The sequence below is a fragment of the Podarcis muralis genome, chromosome 3 (assembly GCF_964188315.1).
Source record: "Podarcis muralis chromosome 3, rPodMur119.hap1.1, whole genome shotgun sequence".
Taxonomy (NCBI): domain Eukaryota; kingdom Metazoa; phylum Chordata; class Lepidosauria; order Squamata; family Lacertidae; genus Podarcis; species Podarcis muralis.
This window is the reverse complement of record NC_135657.1, coordinates 74,418,934-74,433,807: the sequence shown is the minus strand read 5'-3', so window position 1 is coordinate 74,433,807 and position 14,874 is coordinate 74,418,934. Positions and strand designations below refer to the sequence as shown.

At 39.5% G+C, this 14,874-nt stretch overlaps 1 protein-coding gene across 2 annotated transcripts in view; it reads right to left on the bottom strand.

Annotated features, from left to right (window-relative positions):
- ASCC3 (activating signal cointegrator 1 complex subunit 3) overlaps window positions 1–14,874 on the bottom strand; it is a 205,333-nt gene that overhangs the window by 119,223 nt on the left and 71,236 nt on the right. For both annotated transcript variants that reach the window (XM_077926143.1, XM_028723051.2), the window contains 2 exons: window positions 9,381–9,557; window positions 6,473–6,544 (listed from right to left, as the gene is read on the bottom strand). In XM_077926143.1, the coding sequence (XP_077782269.1) occupies window positions 6,473–6,544; window positions 9,381–9,557 (249 nt within the window). The remainder of the gene's footprint in view (window positions 1–6,472; window positions 6,545–9,380; window positions 9,558–14,874) is intronic.

Here is a 14,874-nt window from a genome sequence, read left to right as displayed (position 1 = left end):
ATGACTCCTGAACTTCCATTTGAAAACAACAGTAACATGCTTGTCAAACTGAAACTAAGGATCTCTTCTTCCATCTTTCCCAAACAAGGGGAAAAAATAATAATTAAAGATTAAACTAGCAGGCATAGGAAAACATTCACCAGGGGAGGGAGACAGTTAACCATTTGGAAAGGGAACTCAAAACAGCATCCAATGTCATACTCAAAATCTTGTGAGTATTTAGATTTTTCAATTAGAACTGTTCCAATACATTTTTAGTAGAAATCTTAAGGAAGCAGGCAATGCTCTAGTACAAAGCTAACCTTAGAAACCTACAGCTTTCGTAAACACTACCGAGAAAGCAAGTCAACTCTGTATGCAGGTTTTGTGTGCGTGTTTTTTCACCTATTTTTAAAAGGTTTCCATAAAAGAGGGGAAAGCACAGCAAGACTAAGATATCTATTATGATCCCTTTCGGCAAGTTAATGCAGGAGGAGGGGCTGAGGGAAGAATGCTATCACTGCGCTTGCATTGAGTAATTCAAAGTGAAGCCTACAAACGAGACATCTCATTAGTTTGAACAGATGGATAAAAATTAAAGGCTGATTCGCCAACTTCTAATTTCCCAATAGCCAAGAGGAGCTCGAAGTCTTGCGGAGTAGGACAGTTGAAAAATCAACATGAAAAGATTTTCTTCCATCTGTCATAAGCACATGCCTGTGTAGAATAAATCTACCTCCCACTGCCCTTTATTATTTAATAGCAGTACAACATGCAACATCTATTAATGCACACCAACATACAACACCATCTGAATATCACATGCTACAACCTGTATTACAGTAATGGGACTGAACCAAACCAGCATGAATTGCAGACGTGAAAATTATGCCTTGTTAGGATGCTATGTTCTTTGAGGAGCTAAGAATAGTAGATAAAGGATAACCCGTGGATATAATTGATCAAGCTGTCAAAAAGCCTATCACAAACTATTAATAAATCATAGTAGCTACAGTAATGCAGGTAATAATAAATCCAGTCCTAGTTTTGAGTATGGAAAAATGCATTGCTTCCAAATTATTTCTTCATAATGCTGTTCTCATTCTGCCAATGCCAATAAATCACTAACATTTTCAGACACCTGAAGTGGTGGTACATTGATACCAAATAAAGTACCTCCAACAAATAAGTAATACCTTTGAGCATCTTAAAATAACAAGGTTCCTCCCACCTCTCTGCACCATAGGATTCCTTTTTTTGGCTGTATTTGAGATGTAAATAAAGTCAGTGGAACTGAACCAGACATGACACTGAATGCATAATTTCTTTAACGAGCACTTTTAAACTGGAGTGTAAGAGACTATGACTGTGTATGTTGTTGACTCTGGCTCCAGTGCTTCTCAATACACACAATGTTACCCACAACGTAGAGCTATCCTGTAATTTCTTTAGAAATACTGCTGTTTGATGCCTTTCTTCCCAACAACAACTTTATTACGGTCATAGACCAGCATAAGGAGGGAGGGGTAGAATAATTCAAAATCAATCTCAAACTAGCTTCAATCTAAAAGAAAAACTTATGCCGCCTTCATGTCATAGTCAAGCTGAGGTGTACACTTAAGACGGCCATTGCGTGTGTGTGGATGACAATGCATGCACAGATGACTGCTTCATTGAATAGAAATTGGAGGGGGGATCCTGGGGAAGGAAAACCATACGGGCATCCAGTTGAAGACATCCCCACCCCCTCTCCGTTGTGTACAACAGTGTGCAAATGTGGCTTGGAACACAGCAAGGCAAAAGAATCTCACTGGCTTTTAACTCTGGCTATGTACACAATAGTAGCAGGTAAGGAGGGAGATTTTAACCCTTTCCTCCTCTGCCAAGACCCTAATGAAAATGGTTTCTTTGAAGCTGCTATTTGCGTTGAGAAGAAAACTCATAGGTCCTAAAGGAGCTTTCCTCACAATGCAAACAAGCTGCTTTAAAAGGAAGGATTCTCACCAGGTCTGCAGCAGGGGATGAAAGGGTTAAACTCTCCCTCCTTGTGTGCTTCCAGCAGCTGCTATTTCCATTTCACAAACAAACAAACACATTAGAGGTAAAGACATATCTGATATCACAGATGGTTTGGCCCCTAGTAAGGCTAGTTATTTCTGACTTCAATGCAATTCAATCTAGGGACTCCCCAACCAAATGTTGAATGGAAATGCCTAACACAATTAGCCAAAGCTAAGAAACCACCATTAAACTTATACAATCCGCCTCATGCATGCTTAATGCATATGGAGTCATTAATGGGCCCATGGGTGTCATGGCAACCATGACATCTTCCATTGGTGCCCATGAAGCTTCTGTTTCCCTCCATTCATTGACCCCGTGGTCAGTGAGTGGTTATCTTTTTGCCCCTTGAAAAGTACATAGAGCTCTTTCCTCACTTCCTCATTCAGCTTTATAAGTTTTCCAACGCTTAGATTAATTGTACTGCACCACACTTTTACACAGATCCTTTGGAAAAGGGATGTGCACTCTGCCTCTCAGGGGACTCATCCTGGGGAGGGGGTGACAAATGACCAGGCAGAGCGGCACCCATGACACTCACTCAACATTCAAAATTTGTCCACAGATTTAAAAGGGCTAGTGACCCCTGTAGTAAGTTCTTACACATTAGAGCAGGAATGGGAAATTGCTGTTCAATGGCTCTGAATTCAGATTGCGGCTGCCCCTCCTCAGTCATGCCTCCCACCCGAGTAAATATGCTGAGAAACCCCCCCCCCCCAAGCTTAACTGCTGTGCAGGGAGCAATTCTTAAATCTCTCTCTCTCTCTCTCTCTCTCTCTCTCTCTCTCTCTCTCTCTTCTTTCTGTGCCAGGAAGAAGGGTAATTGAATGGCTCCACCCACTTTTGACTTGGGCCTCCATTCTGGGTATGCGGTCCCCAAGGAAATTTTCACAGAGGGTGGAGTTCAGCACCCCCTGAGAAGGAAGGCAGCTCTCTACATTGCGTTATAACTTGTAAAGCAGGCATAGGCAAACTCGGCCCTCCAGATGTTTTTTGGGACTACAACTCCCATCATCCCTAGCTAACAGGACCAGTGGTCAGGGATGATGGGAGCTGTAGTCCCAAAACAGCTGGAGGGCTGAGTTTGCCTATGCCTATTGTAAAGTGTTTGATCTTCGCAATCCTTGGTTTATTCAACATGAATGGGGTGAGAAGGGTGATCAGTAGCATCAAGTATCACTTAAGTACTAAAACGGTGAGAAACCTAGAATTATCATTTACCCATGTAGGTTGTTGTAGCTTGCTCCTTCAAGATACATTTTTAATTCCTTTGTTTGCTTCTAATGTAAATTCTAATTCTCTTACACCTGCTTCCATTCCTGTGGGGTTTTTTTAATATAAAAAATATAAATCTGTATAATAAAATCTTATTTCCTGATCTGACAGTAGGAAATGGAAAGAAGATTACCTGCTAATAAAAATGAACTCTTTCAACAACAAACAGTAATTAGTGCTGAATATCAAACTAATCTTTAGGAAGATTTTTTTAATAAAAAATATTATATATTAATAGCATCTGCACTTATCCCATTTACAACAGAAGCTGCTCACCTAAATATTAAAGAAAGTCACACCTCACTTAAAAGATAAGAGTTTCCAATGGATAACTGGCTACATTACATGAAGTTAATATTTTTCATTCCATATTACAAGTAATGGAACAACAGATAAAATACTGATTTGATCAGTTCTGGTATACAGTTCTGTTTCTGTAATACAGAACTACCTTGGAGAGCCGTTCTCAGTAAAAACAGACAATACTGAGACAAGTGGCCCAATAGTCTGATAAGGCCACTTCAGCTATTATTTCAATATTATAACTCATGCACTACTTTAACGATCTTGGTACAATTTAGTTGCATATCACAAAATAATAAAATGAACCTACCTTATTTTGTACCCACAATATTTAAACCATGTTTAACTACATTAAAATGGCATGGCTTGATTATATTGGATACAAGTGAGAAGTCTGCCCCTCAGGTATGTATTATAGTAAAAAATCAAAATATCGAACTGTGCTCTGAGTGCAGTAAAGAATCAGCGCAGTCCCCAAACGACTGATGAAATGGAGTTCCAATTTTTATTTTTAAAAAGAGCAAGTTATCACATTTTCCTTTGGGGAATTCTGAATGAACAGCTGTCAAATTCTATAGAGTTTTCTAAAAGGTAGCATTTATCAGTGTTTAGGTTACATGTAGGGCATTTTTAAGAGAAAGCAAGTAGGATGAATTAAAAGAAAAGATGATAAAGGTCTTATTTCTACAATAATCTATCTCTTTGGACATATATCTGAAACCATTCAAAACACATCATTCAGGAAAAACACACATTAAAATTCATTTCAGGAGGAAAACACTTTCTTAGTAGCTACAAACCCATGGAATATAGATTCGGTAACTTGTCATGCATATGGAAAGAAACCAGTTTTGGAGAAGAGGAAGAAGTATGTATTAAGGACCATATGAAAACAGCTATAGGCAGCTTTATTATAGGTTTACTAGTAGTAGGTGGAGAGGTTTTATGTCATACTTTTAATACAGTGCATTATAGAAAACAGACTTTAATAACAAGTGGGGATATGTATATATCATTCAACATCTTTTGCTGCCAGAATGCTTGAAACTTCTAACAGCAAAAATAAAAAAACTGCAAAAACATCAGACTCCGTTCTAAGCACACCCAACAAACCTCCCCCTCTTTTTTTATAAAACGTCTCAGTATACGATCACCATTTGGAAATCCTGTGGTTGTGCCATATAGGGTACATATCCACTCTCCATGCTATTAAGATCAGTGAGACTTATTAGTTGTGACCCACCTCAACTTTTGACCCAACTAAAGCCCTGTTAATATTTTCAAGTAGTTATGGATGCTGAATGACTGAAAGAACCACCTAGAGTGCTCCAGAATCTGATAGGCACACTAGCCTCTCTCTCTCTTTTCTATTTTTATGGAGATCTGGGTGGTAGTAGAGCTCAATTTTATTTTCCCAGAGCACTCCAAATGTTGAGTAGTTCAACAGCATTCTTTAAAACAGTGCCTGCCGGCAGAAAAAATACCAGTCCTAACCAGTAACCATCATTTCCACCCTGGAATAAGATAATATCCTAGCCATTGAATTACTGCGATGTGGTAAATGGGTTAGTCTTGAGGCTACAAATGGCGCAGAACGTAGTGGCTAGGTTGCTTGTGAGAGCAGACTTCCACAATAAAACATTGCTTGCAGAATTTGCACCAGTGGCCAATCTGCTACCAGGCAGTTCAAGGTGTTGGTAGTAACATATACGGCCCTATGCAGCTCAGGTCCAGGTTACTTGAAAAACTATCCTCTCTTACAGTGGTACCTTGGTTTTCAAACCTAATACGTTCCGGGAGTTCATTCGACTCCCGAAACTGTTTGAAAACCAAGGCGCAGCTTCCGATTGTCTGCAGGAGCTTCCTGCACTCAAATGGAAATCGCATCACACGTTTAGCTTCTGAAAAACGTTCACAAACCGGAAAACTTACTTCCGGGTTTGCAGAGTTCAGAAGCCAATTTGTTTGGAAGCCAGGCTATTCCAGAACCAAGGTACCACTGTATATACTTTATATATCACTGCAGTCTATTAGTGAGTTTCTCTTGCAATTTTCAAGGATCTCAGAAGCTCACTTTCCAACAACTCAGACAAGGCTTTCATCGCGGCTGCCCTTGTTCGGTGGAATAGCATTCCTGTCAAGATATGTCAGGGACCCACAATTTGTACTTTTTGTTCCAGCAGGCTTCCCAAGCTGGATCAATGGGTGCCATTTGTAAAAAAAAAATGCCTATTTTGCATTGTTTTGTTTTAAGTGTATCTGCTGTTTGTTGTGTTTTTAGCTTCTTGTTTTCATTGCTTTGAGATGATTGAGCAGAAGGTGATTAGTAACAATAGTAGTAATTCTGGAAAAATAAAACAGTGCCCACAGAAATCAATAACCAAAAAGTAACCGATGGGTATAAATAGGATAATGACAGTGAACATATTTGCACCCATTCTGATATTTGTTCTGAAATGAAAGAAAGTTGAACCAAATGGGCTGCATTCAGTTAATTTTTCATCTGGTATGAAATGAATGCATACCTTCAGTGGAAAAGTACATTATTTCATTACAGCAGGGTAATTTTTCTCAAGTTACTATACAGCAGAAGAAGGGCAAATAGCAAACGATGAGTGGAAATAAATTCTACATGTGCTTGCATTTGCATTCTGCAGTATTTGATTGTGCAGACTTCCTTACATGAAAACCTTTCATTTTTAGAAGCTTTTCACCGCCTCCAGAAACCTCAAAAAAGGCCAAGTCAGCTGGTTTCCTGAATAGAACGAAATCCAAGTGTTTATGTGTGCAAAGAATAAATCCTTGTGGATATTCACAAGCAGGTTCTAACTTAAAAGCCAATGAATAAACATACCTGATGTCCAGCTGTTACTTGCTTCAAGACATTTTCATAACAAACTTCATCCATATTATTCAGCTGCTGCACCTGAGCAATACAACAGAAATGCTTTATTGTAGTATCAAAATGTAAAAGACAGTATTCCCATGCTACCAACTTTAACGTAGCATAATTTTAAAAATTTATGGTGTTTTGCTAATGCTTGACGAAGGCATACTTTTATTATATTGTTACATATTTCTCTTTCATTGAGATGCCGTGGAAACAAAGAGGTACAAATATTAACACCAATAACTTAAAATCATTTCTTCTTAGAGAAGTTCTGTTCCTCAAACCTGATCAGGTCTGCAGCTTGCCTTGATCTGTGTAGCGTGAAGATTTTCTAGTCACTATTTCCATGTCATTAGCTGCACTTGAAACATTCTGAAGTCATCAGAACGACACCACAATTTCAGTGAGTTCCAAGGCCCTACTAGAATGCAAGGCCTGGCAACCCTTTGTACTTATAATATCAAATCATAGAATCATAGAGTTGGAAGAGACCATAAGGGCCATCGAGTCCAACCCCCTGCCAAGCAGGAAACACCATCAGAGCACTCCTGACATATGGTTGTCAAGCCTCTGCTTAAAGACCTCCAAAGAAGGAGACTCCACCACACTCCTTGGCAGCAAATTCCACTGTCGAACAGCTCTTACTGTCAGGAAGTTCTTCCTAATGTTTAGGTGGAATCTTCTTTCTTGTCGTTTGGATCCATTGCTCCGTGTCCGCTTCTCTGGAGCAGCAGAAAACAACCTTTCTCCCTCCTCCATGTGACATCCTTTTATATATTTGAACATGGCTATCATATCCCCCCTTAACCTCCTCTTCTCCAGGCTAAACGTGCCCAGCTCCCTTAGCCGTTCCTCATAAGGCATCGTTTCCAGGCCTTTGACCATTTTGGTTGCCCTCCTCTGGACACGTTCCAGTTTGTCAGTGTCCTTCTTGAACTGTGGTGCCCAGAACTGGACACAGTACTCCAGGTGAGGTCTGACCAGAGCAGAATACAGGGGCACTATTACTTCCCTTGATCTAGATGCTATACTCCTATTGATGCAGCCCAGAAGCATCAATGGAGCTAGAAGTCACCCCATTTTTTAAATGGACAAAACCAGCTTTACCAGCTGCATACAACACTATGGAACAAACAGATGCCCTACAGGATCACGGAATAAATATTCAAGATTTGCAGCTTCATGGTTAACAGACTGCCTTAGCAGTCTGGTTGCTGTTAAACCAATCAACTGATGCAAAGCTGCTATTTGCATCATTTGCAGAGGTGAGGTAAAAGAAGACTTAACAGAGCAATCCTATACATGTTTGCTCAGAAGTAAGCTAGAAGTCAATGAGACTTACAGTCAAGTAAATGTGTAAAGCATTGCATACTAAATTTACAAGCTGAGGCGAAACATGATGTGTGAAGATGTTCAGTGCCCCACGGACATAGAGCATGTGACTGTCAATCTCAGGATTGTGAGTTTGAGCCTCACGTTGGGCAAAAGATTTCTGCACAGCAGGGGGTTGGAACAGAAGAAATTTGTGGTCCCTTCCAAATATATGATTCTAGCATTCTATCCTTACTCAGACTCCTTATCCTCTCCAGAGAAAAAACTACTGCTGTCTGTATAGTCACTTGTGCTGTCTCTGGAGCTTGGCATGTTCCTTCTGAATGAAAGCAGAGGATGGGGAAGCCATCAACTTACCTGGAGAAACCTGAACTTTAATTTCACAAGCATTTTGCACTATAGAACCCCTTGTGCCTCTTGACTCTTATGCATTAACATTGATAAAAGACAGCTTCAGAGAAGTAATCTGATATTAACTCTCTATTTATATTAATACTTGGAGAGTAACATAATTCCTGATCACACTGCAACACAGCTAGCTCTACCTGAGTTCCAAGGGGGAAATAATTCAATCATGAAGGCAGCAACAGCTTAAAATGAAGCCAGGGAATTCATAGTCATAGCTGACACTCTGCCCATAGCACATCATTACTAAAAGGGTAGTTGACTAAAGTAAATAAATAACTCGCTAGCAAAGAAATAAAATGCAAACCGCCATCTCTATTATCATGGCAAAACGTAATCATGAAGGAGGGAAGGGAATTTGAAACTACTGAGCGAGTCAAAGAAGTCTCAAATCCAACTCTCAAATGCAAACTTAATGAAGAGAAACAACAATATTCCAAGGAATTGAGACGCTGGATATTTCTTCCAACATCAGCAATACTGTGCTGCTGTAGTATTATGCAGGAACACATAGGAATCAGACAGCAGAACTGAAAAGAGAACTCCAAACCAATTCCCATGCTTCCATGTATTTATTTATCATAATTACTGTGTTGCTGGGTAAAGTCTGAAGCAGTAATTCACACATCTCCCCTGCAATGAGTGTTGCACACTGACTAATAGTTTATTACTACGCAACTATAGTCAGACGTTCTATTGTGCAATTAGAATTGCAGGCTATGTTCCAAATTCAAATCTCAACTCAGCAAAAGATTCACTCTTATGGCAAACTGTAGATCCCCATTTGGTACACAGGGACCTTGTAGGTTTGCCAAGATAGCATACGTGAATCACTTTGAACAATATACACATGCTAACATACTGGATATTGTTTATTTTCATGTCTGTGAAACATATAGGGCACTTTGTAGAGTTTTGTAAACCAAACAAAAATTTAATAAGATCCTGACCCCAAAGTAGTAGTCAATCTAAAGCTAATGCTGAAGAAGCTATTACAAAGAAGGGAGAGACAAAGGGATGATAATATGAGAAGGATGGTGACTACTACAGATATATGTGGAAATACTACTTGAACATGTTCCTAAAAATGGTTGTCTCAACATCTCATTCCAAATATTTTATAGCAAAACTGTACCTTGTTGGTTGTCTTGATACCAAGAAATGTCTGCCCAAGTGGAACAGGCCGGAAACGGCCATCAAAATAAAAGAGTCCAATATAGGGATTAACATGCAGAAATGTAGCAACATCAAGGTAATTAGGTAAAGTGGCTGAAAGGCCCAAGATCCTAATCATGCTTTGGGTAGATTCAACCTGTAAAAAAGAAAAGAAAATGTCATTAAGTTAGCACATTTTTAATGAAAGTCTAGAGTTAATATTACCTTAATAAAATATAAAAATAATTTCAATATATGTGTGTGTGTGTGTGTGTGTGTGTGTGTGTGTGTGTGTTAGTGGATTCTAATATTTTGCTCAATGTGTAGTACAGAAGGAGTTTTTCCTTTTCCTAACAAAACCCCCAAGGCCCAGCAATTAGAGGCACATTCAAAATAGAAGATTTGAGGGTGTGTTGTTGTGGTCAGAACCTGAACTGAACTTGTAGTCCTTTCTCAAAAAACCCACTTTGGATTTAGATCAACTCAATTTAGAAAGCCAAAGCAAAGTTGCTTCCATGGTTAAACAACCGAGTCAGAAGGCTCTAGAAATACTGCAAATCAGTTCAGTTCTGGCATTGAAGGAGGCTTTCAAAATGTATCTTTTTACTATTGTCTTCGCTTACAAGAATTTTTGTGATCTACTTCATTATCTCTCATGTAGCTTACTTGTCTGCGCCAGCTCTGCCTGTGGTTCTATAGCAATATTTCTCTCTGAGGGTCACTTTGTGAAATCTTAGCTCTGAAAAGCAACTAATAAATTACCAGAATGAACAAACAAGCAAGCCACATCACTCAGATATCTGCAGTAGGTCCTGATAGGTCTTGCAGTGGACCCAGCACTTATCTACAGAACGTGCTCTCGCTCTCAAAACGTGGCGCTAAGAACTGTCTGTATGCTCCAGATGGAGAACACTTGCAGCAAGATCTTCAAAGCACATGGAGTTCAGAACAAAAAGAAGCTGAACAAAGTTGATGATGTTAAAGAACCTAGCGGCATTAAATTTATAAAGCAGAGCAAGGATTTTCTCAGTTCATGTTCAAATCCATTAATTCTGATATACACTTGAGTGTGCTCAGAACTTTATGGAAACTTGGTATTGACTGGTTTAACCTCTATGTAACTTTACTGAAGCTACGTATCTGTTTCCTGAGCCAGTGTTTGAAGACTGGGGTCAAATGGATGGGGGAAGAATAGACTAAAACTGAACCCAGAAAACAAAAAACAAGGTGAGGAGGAGGAACGGCTGTGGTCTGGAGAGGGAGATGTCTGCCTGTGAGTGATTGTATCTATGTGATACAATAAGGAAAGGGCCTGGAGGATATTCCTAGATCCAGCATTGATTCCTAAGTTGTCCGTACAAGTTGTTGCTAGGAGTGGCTTTATCTGTCTTTGGCTAGTAAGGGGGCATTCCCCTTTCAGACAGATCAGATGGATGCATGGTTCTGGATCTCTCAGGCTTGATTACTACAATGCACTTTGCACAGCACTCCCCCACCCCCGACAGTTTTGAAATTTCACCTGGTACAGAATGCTGCTGCATGTCGTCTAACAGGTGTTGATAAGGTAGAAGGCTTTCCAACCTTTTCTGTGGTTGTCAGTTTGCTCCAGGGACCTAACTTACGTATTTATTTCAAGGGAGAAACTTTTTTGTGTCTGTTTCAAATCTGTATAGGTGTGCTGTTCTTGTGCTTACTGTTTTGTTTTTAAATCTCATGCAAGCCACTTTGAACTGCTGCAAAAGGAGTACAGAAGTAGACAGACAGACAAACAAAGAGAGGCAAAGAACCAACAAGGACTTGTTTTTGATTTTTTTAAAAAGCAATTTAATTTGTATACCAAGTAGTCTGAAAGCAACGCTGTTCCACATTATGATGGTAACACCGAAACGGATTTGAGTCAATGAGCAATCCTGTCATGATTTATAGGTGTATCTAATTGACAGGTAACTGTAACAGTGTGAGGAAATATGGGAAGCGTATAATTTTTGCAATTACTGAAACTAGTGCATGAAAAAGAAAAGAAGGGTGTAGGCAGTTTTTATGGTTCTTTCCAAAATGTTTTTCAGTGACACCTAATCTTACTGCAAGTAGTTTGAGGGGGAGATCAGTACTATACAGTATTATGAACTGTTCAAAGTAGCTCTCTGCATGTCTTAAAATGGCATCAAGGCACTGCATGTGACATTTTAAAAATTAGAAAGATATTTTCGATAAAGATAGTAAATTCAAATATTAAACGACACTTTTAAGGTTCAACTCCAGCAGCTTTAGATGCCACATAGATTGAAATGTACTAAAAATTTAACATGTGATTATAGGTGCAATACCATGCTGTTGATACTGAATTTACTATGACTGGGAGTGGAAGAATTCTGAAGAGAGATTATGAGGTTAATTGGAGACACGGCTGAATACTTTAATCCCTCATGATGCAAATATACTACCATTGAGTTATTTTAAGGGAATTAGTATTTAGCTAATTGCAGCAAAGATTTGTAAAGCTGAAAAAGGGGGGTAGTGGCAGGTGAGAGAATGCACCGCCATCAACAGAATGGTTCCAGAAGATATGGTCAACAGTTTTTATGACCCAAGTTTTGTTAAGAGTATACGGAGACAGACAACAAAACTCACTGAAAATTGAACTTTTTCATTATGTATTAGAATGACAAATTAACAAACTGACGATTAACACCACCAGGTAATGCTTTTAGCATTGCCATGAAAGCTTATTTTTAATAAAAATATATTAAAAGTCTGCATGGTAATGTTTTCTGCCTGCAAATCTTTAATTTGGATTTTGTGAGTACAGCAAATCTTACCTGCCAGTGGTGGGAGAAAGCCCAACACACTTGAACTCAACCCTCTTGGGCACACATATACACAGGACAAAGAGCTCCCCACTTTCCAATCATGCCCTCTTTCCACTCATCAAATGATCAATCTGATGAACAGCGAGGAGTCCATTAGCACTCCTCTCAGAGAGCTGAACTACCTCAGCACCATGTCTACTTTTTCTTTTTGCAGCATTCAGCAAAATTGGGGCGGGGGGTGACTGCTTGGCGGGCAGCCTGATCCAGTCTCTGGCTACACACATTGGCCTGAAATCCATGTTACATGGTCAAGTCACATTTCCAAAATCCCCATCCTGTTTCTCCTTTGCATCGCAGCAGTGGGAAGAGCAATTTGCAAGAAAGAGGCAGTGCTTAGCCCATTTCCTATCTGCCACTTACCCCTACAGTCCTTCTTCCCACTGTTGACCCCTCAGCCAATCTTCAAAATTTTTTAAAAATGTTGCTTTCCTGACATTGAAAGAACACATCAGAACTCTCTCTCTCTCTCTCTCTCTCTCTCTCTCTCTCTCTCATATACACACACACACACACCCACCCACACCCACCCACCCGTAAGTTAATGGAGACTGACACATAGGATGGAGGACTGTAATTTTGGAAGACATAGAGATTCAAGTCCTACAACAGCAGTATTTGTTACCATTAAGCCTCTATCAGGAAACACCATGCTAAATACTTTTATTCAAGACAAACAACAACAACAACAACAGTGGGAGTCAGGGGGTCATAGCTGAGCACCAAATTCCATCTCACAGACTGTTATGGGCCTATGCAAGCAGGCATTTCTACAATCATGACTAAATATTCAGGGTTTAATTATTTATCCATCCTTAACTGCAACAATGTAAAGACACAAAACTGCAATAATGATTAGCATAGAAGTTATGCACAAAAACCAATTGGAAAGCATATGTGCCTTAACTATTCAGAACAAAAATGCATTTGTTACTAGGCAACTACCTAACTGAGTAATGCTATATATGGGTTAATTCTAACAAATGAATTCTGGTGTTTAAAGTACTCTGGCCTCCTGAGCTTCTATTAATAGTAATCTTAAATCAAACAATAGAGGGGAAACCCACTAAGTGAAGACAACACTCAAAGCCTTGTAACTCTGCAGTATTCTGTGATGGATAAACATCCATACCTATTTTATGAAGCTTTCACACCTGACAGTTAAAAAGGGACAATCAAATTTCTTTTGTACGTGGTGTGTGCATACCATAACATAGGTTCCTGTAAATGCCAGACAGAATGCAAGGGAATCCCAAAACACATTCGACCAAGCAAAAGTTCTGCATTTTTATTATGGAGCAATTTAAAATTAATTAATTTATTTTATTTTAATGAAATAAATTTCTATATTGCCCTTCACCCAAAGAACACAGGGCAGTTTACAATAGAAAAACACAAACATACATACCCATAACAACAAAAACAATACCCCCCCCCCCAGTTTAAAAGGTCATAGATTGTTTAAGTAAAAGGCCAAGGATGATAGACAGAGGAAGGGTTAGAATATGTATAGAGAGCATGGGCAATATTCTACTATTATGTCCCATCAGCATAAGGATTTCCATGTGTTCAGTAGGACTCCCCCCCCCATCCCCTCCCCAAACCTGCCCCAGAGAGTTCAGGGAACACCTAGAAAAGACTTAGGGTGAGAGACAAGAAGGTAAAAACATTCCAATGCTGATGCAGAAATCCTTGCACTGATGGAATGATTGCCGTAGTGCCACACTGGATTCCACACCAAGCATTTGCACTGAAATTAATACAAATTGAATGTCCTATTTCAATGAGCGCACCACCGCTTCTGGCTTTCTTATGGGGTCAACGTCCAGAGACACCCGCTGGCTTTGACAAATTGATCGCTGAATGAGTAATGCAATGAACAGCAGCAACACACCACTAATGAGGGAGAACGCAGGAGAAGTCAAAAAGAGAAGCAGCGTAATAAAGGGACAATGGTGCAGGTGCCTATTTAGGGAATAGAAAACCCTACAAAAAAGGTGAATCTATGGGGCTTCAAAGTAGATGTAAATTCTATGATTCTATAATCAGAAGCGTTCGCTGCCTTAACAAAATCGAAGCAATGGAAGGGAAGAGCTAAATTTCTGAAAGAGGAAGGCTTCTGTTTCCACCATTGCTGCTTAACCCCCTACCACCACAAATCTTCCCCCTTTCTCAAGCGTAGGATTTGGGAATTGGTGTGGGGTACAGGGGGCTGATGTGGAACTCCTTTGTTCTTATTGCAAACCTGGACAGAGGCTCACAAAAATGCTGAGTTTTTCTCCCAGACTACTCCAATAGAGTTTAGGAAAAAGAAGCCAATTTCAAACTGAGAAGGGGGGGGGGAGTGGGTGGTGGGAGACTTTTACCATCACTAATTTAGACAAAATGTCTAAGTCAGAAAAGGTAGTCATCAATGCACCAGCCAAATGATGACCAGAAACTTAGAAATTTAAAGTGCACTAATTTGCTAAGTAGATATTACTGAACTGCATGGTTTTTTATTTAACTTCTTTCTATTTTAAACATTTAAGCATTTTCATCTTACATCCCTGTTATTTTCAGGAATGCACAATTTTAAACATCAAAGCTACAATTAGTTTCAGAAGA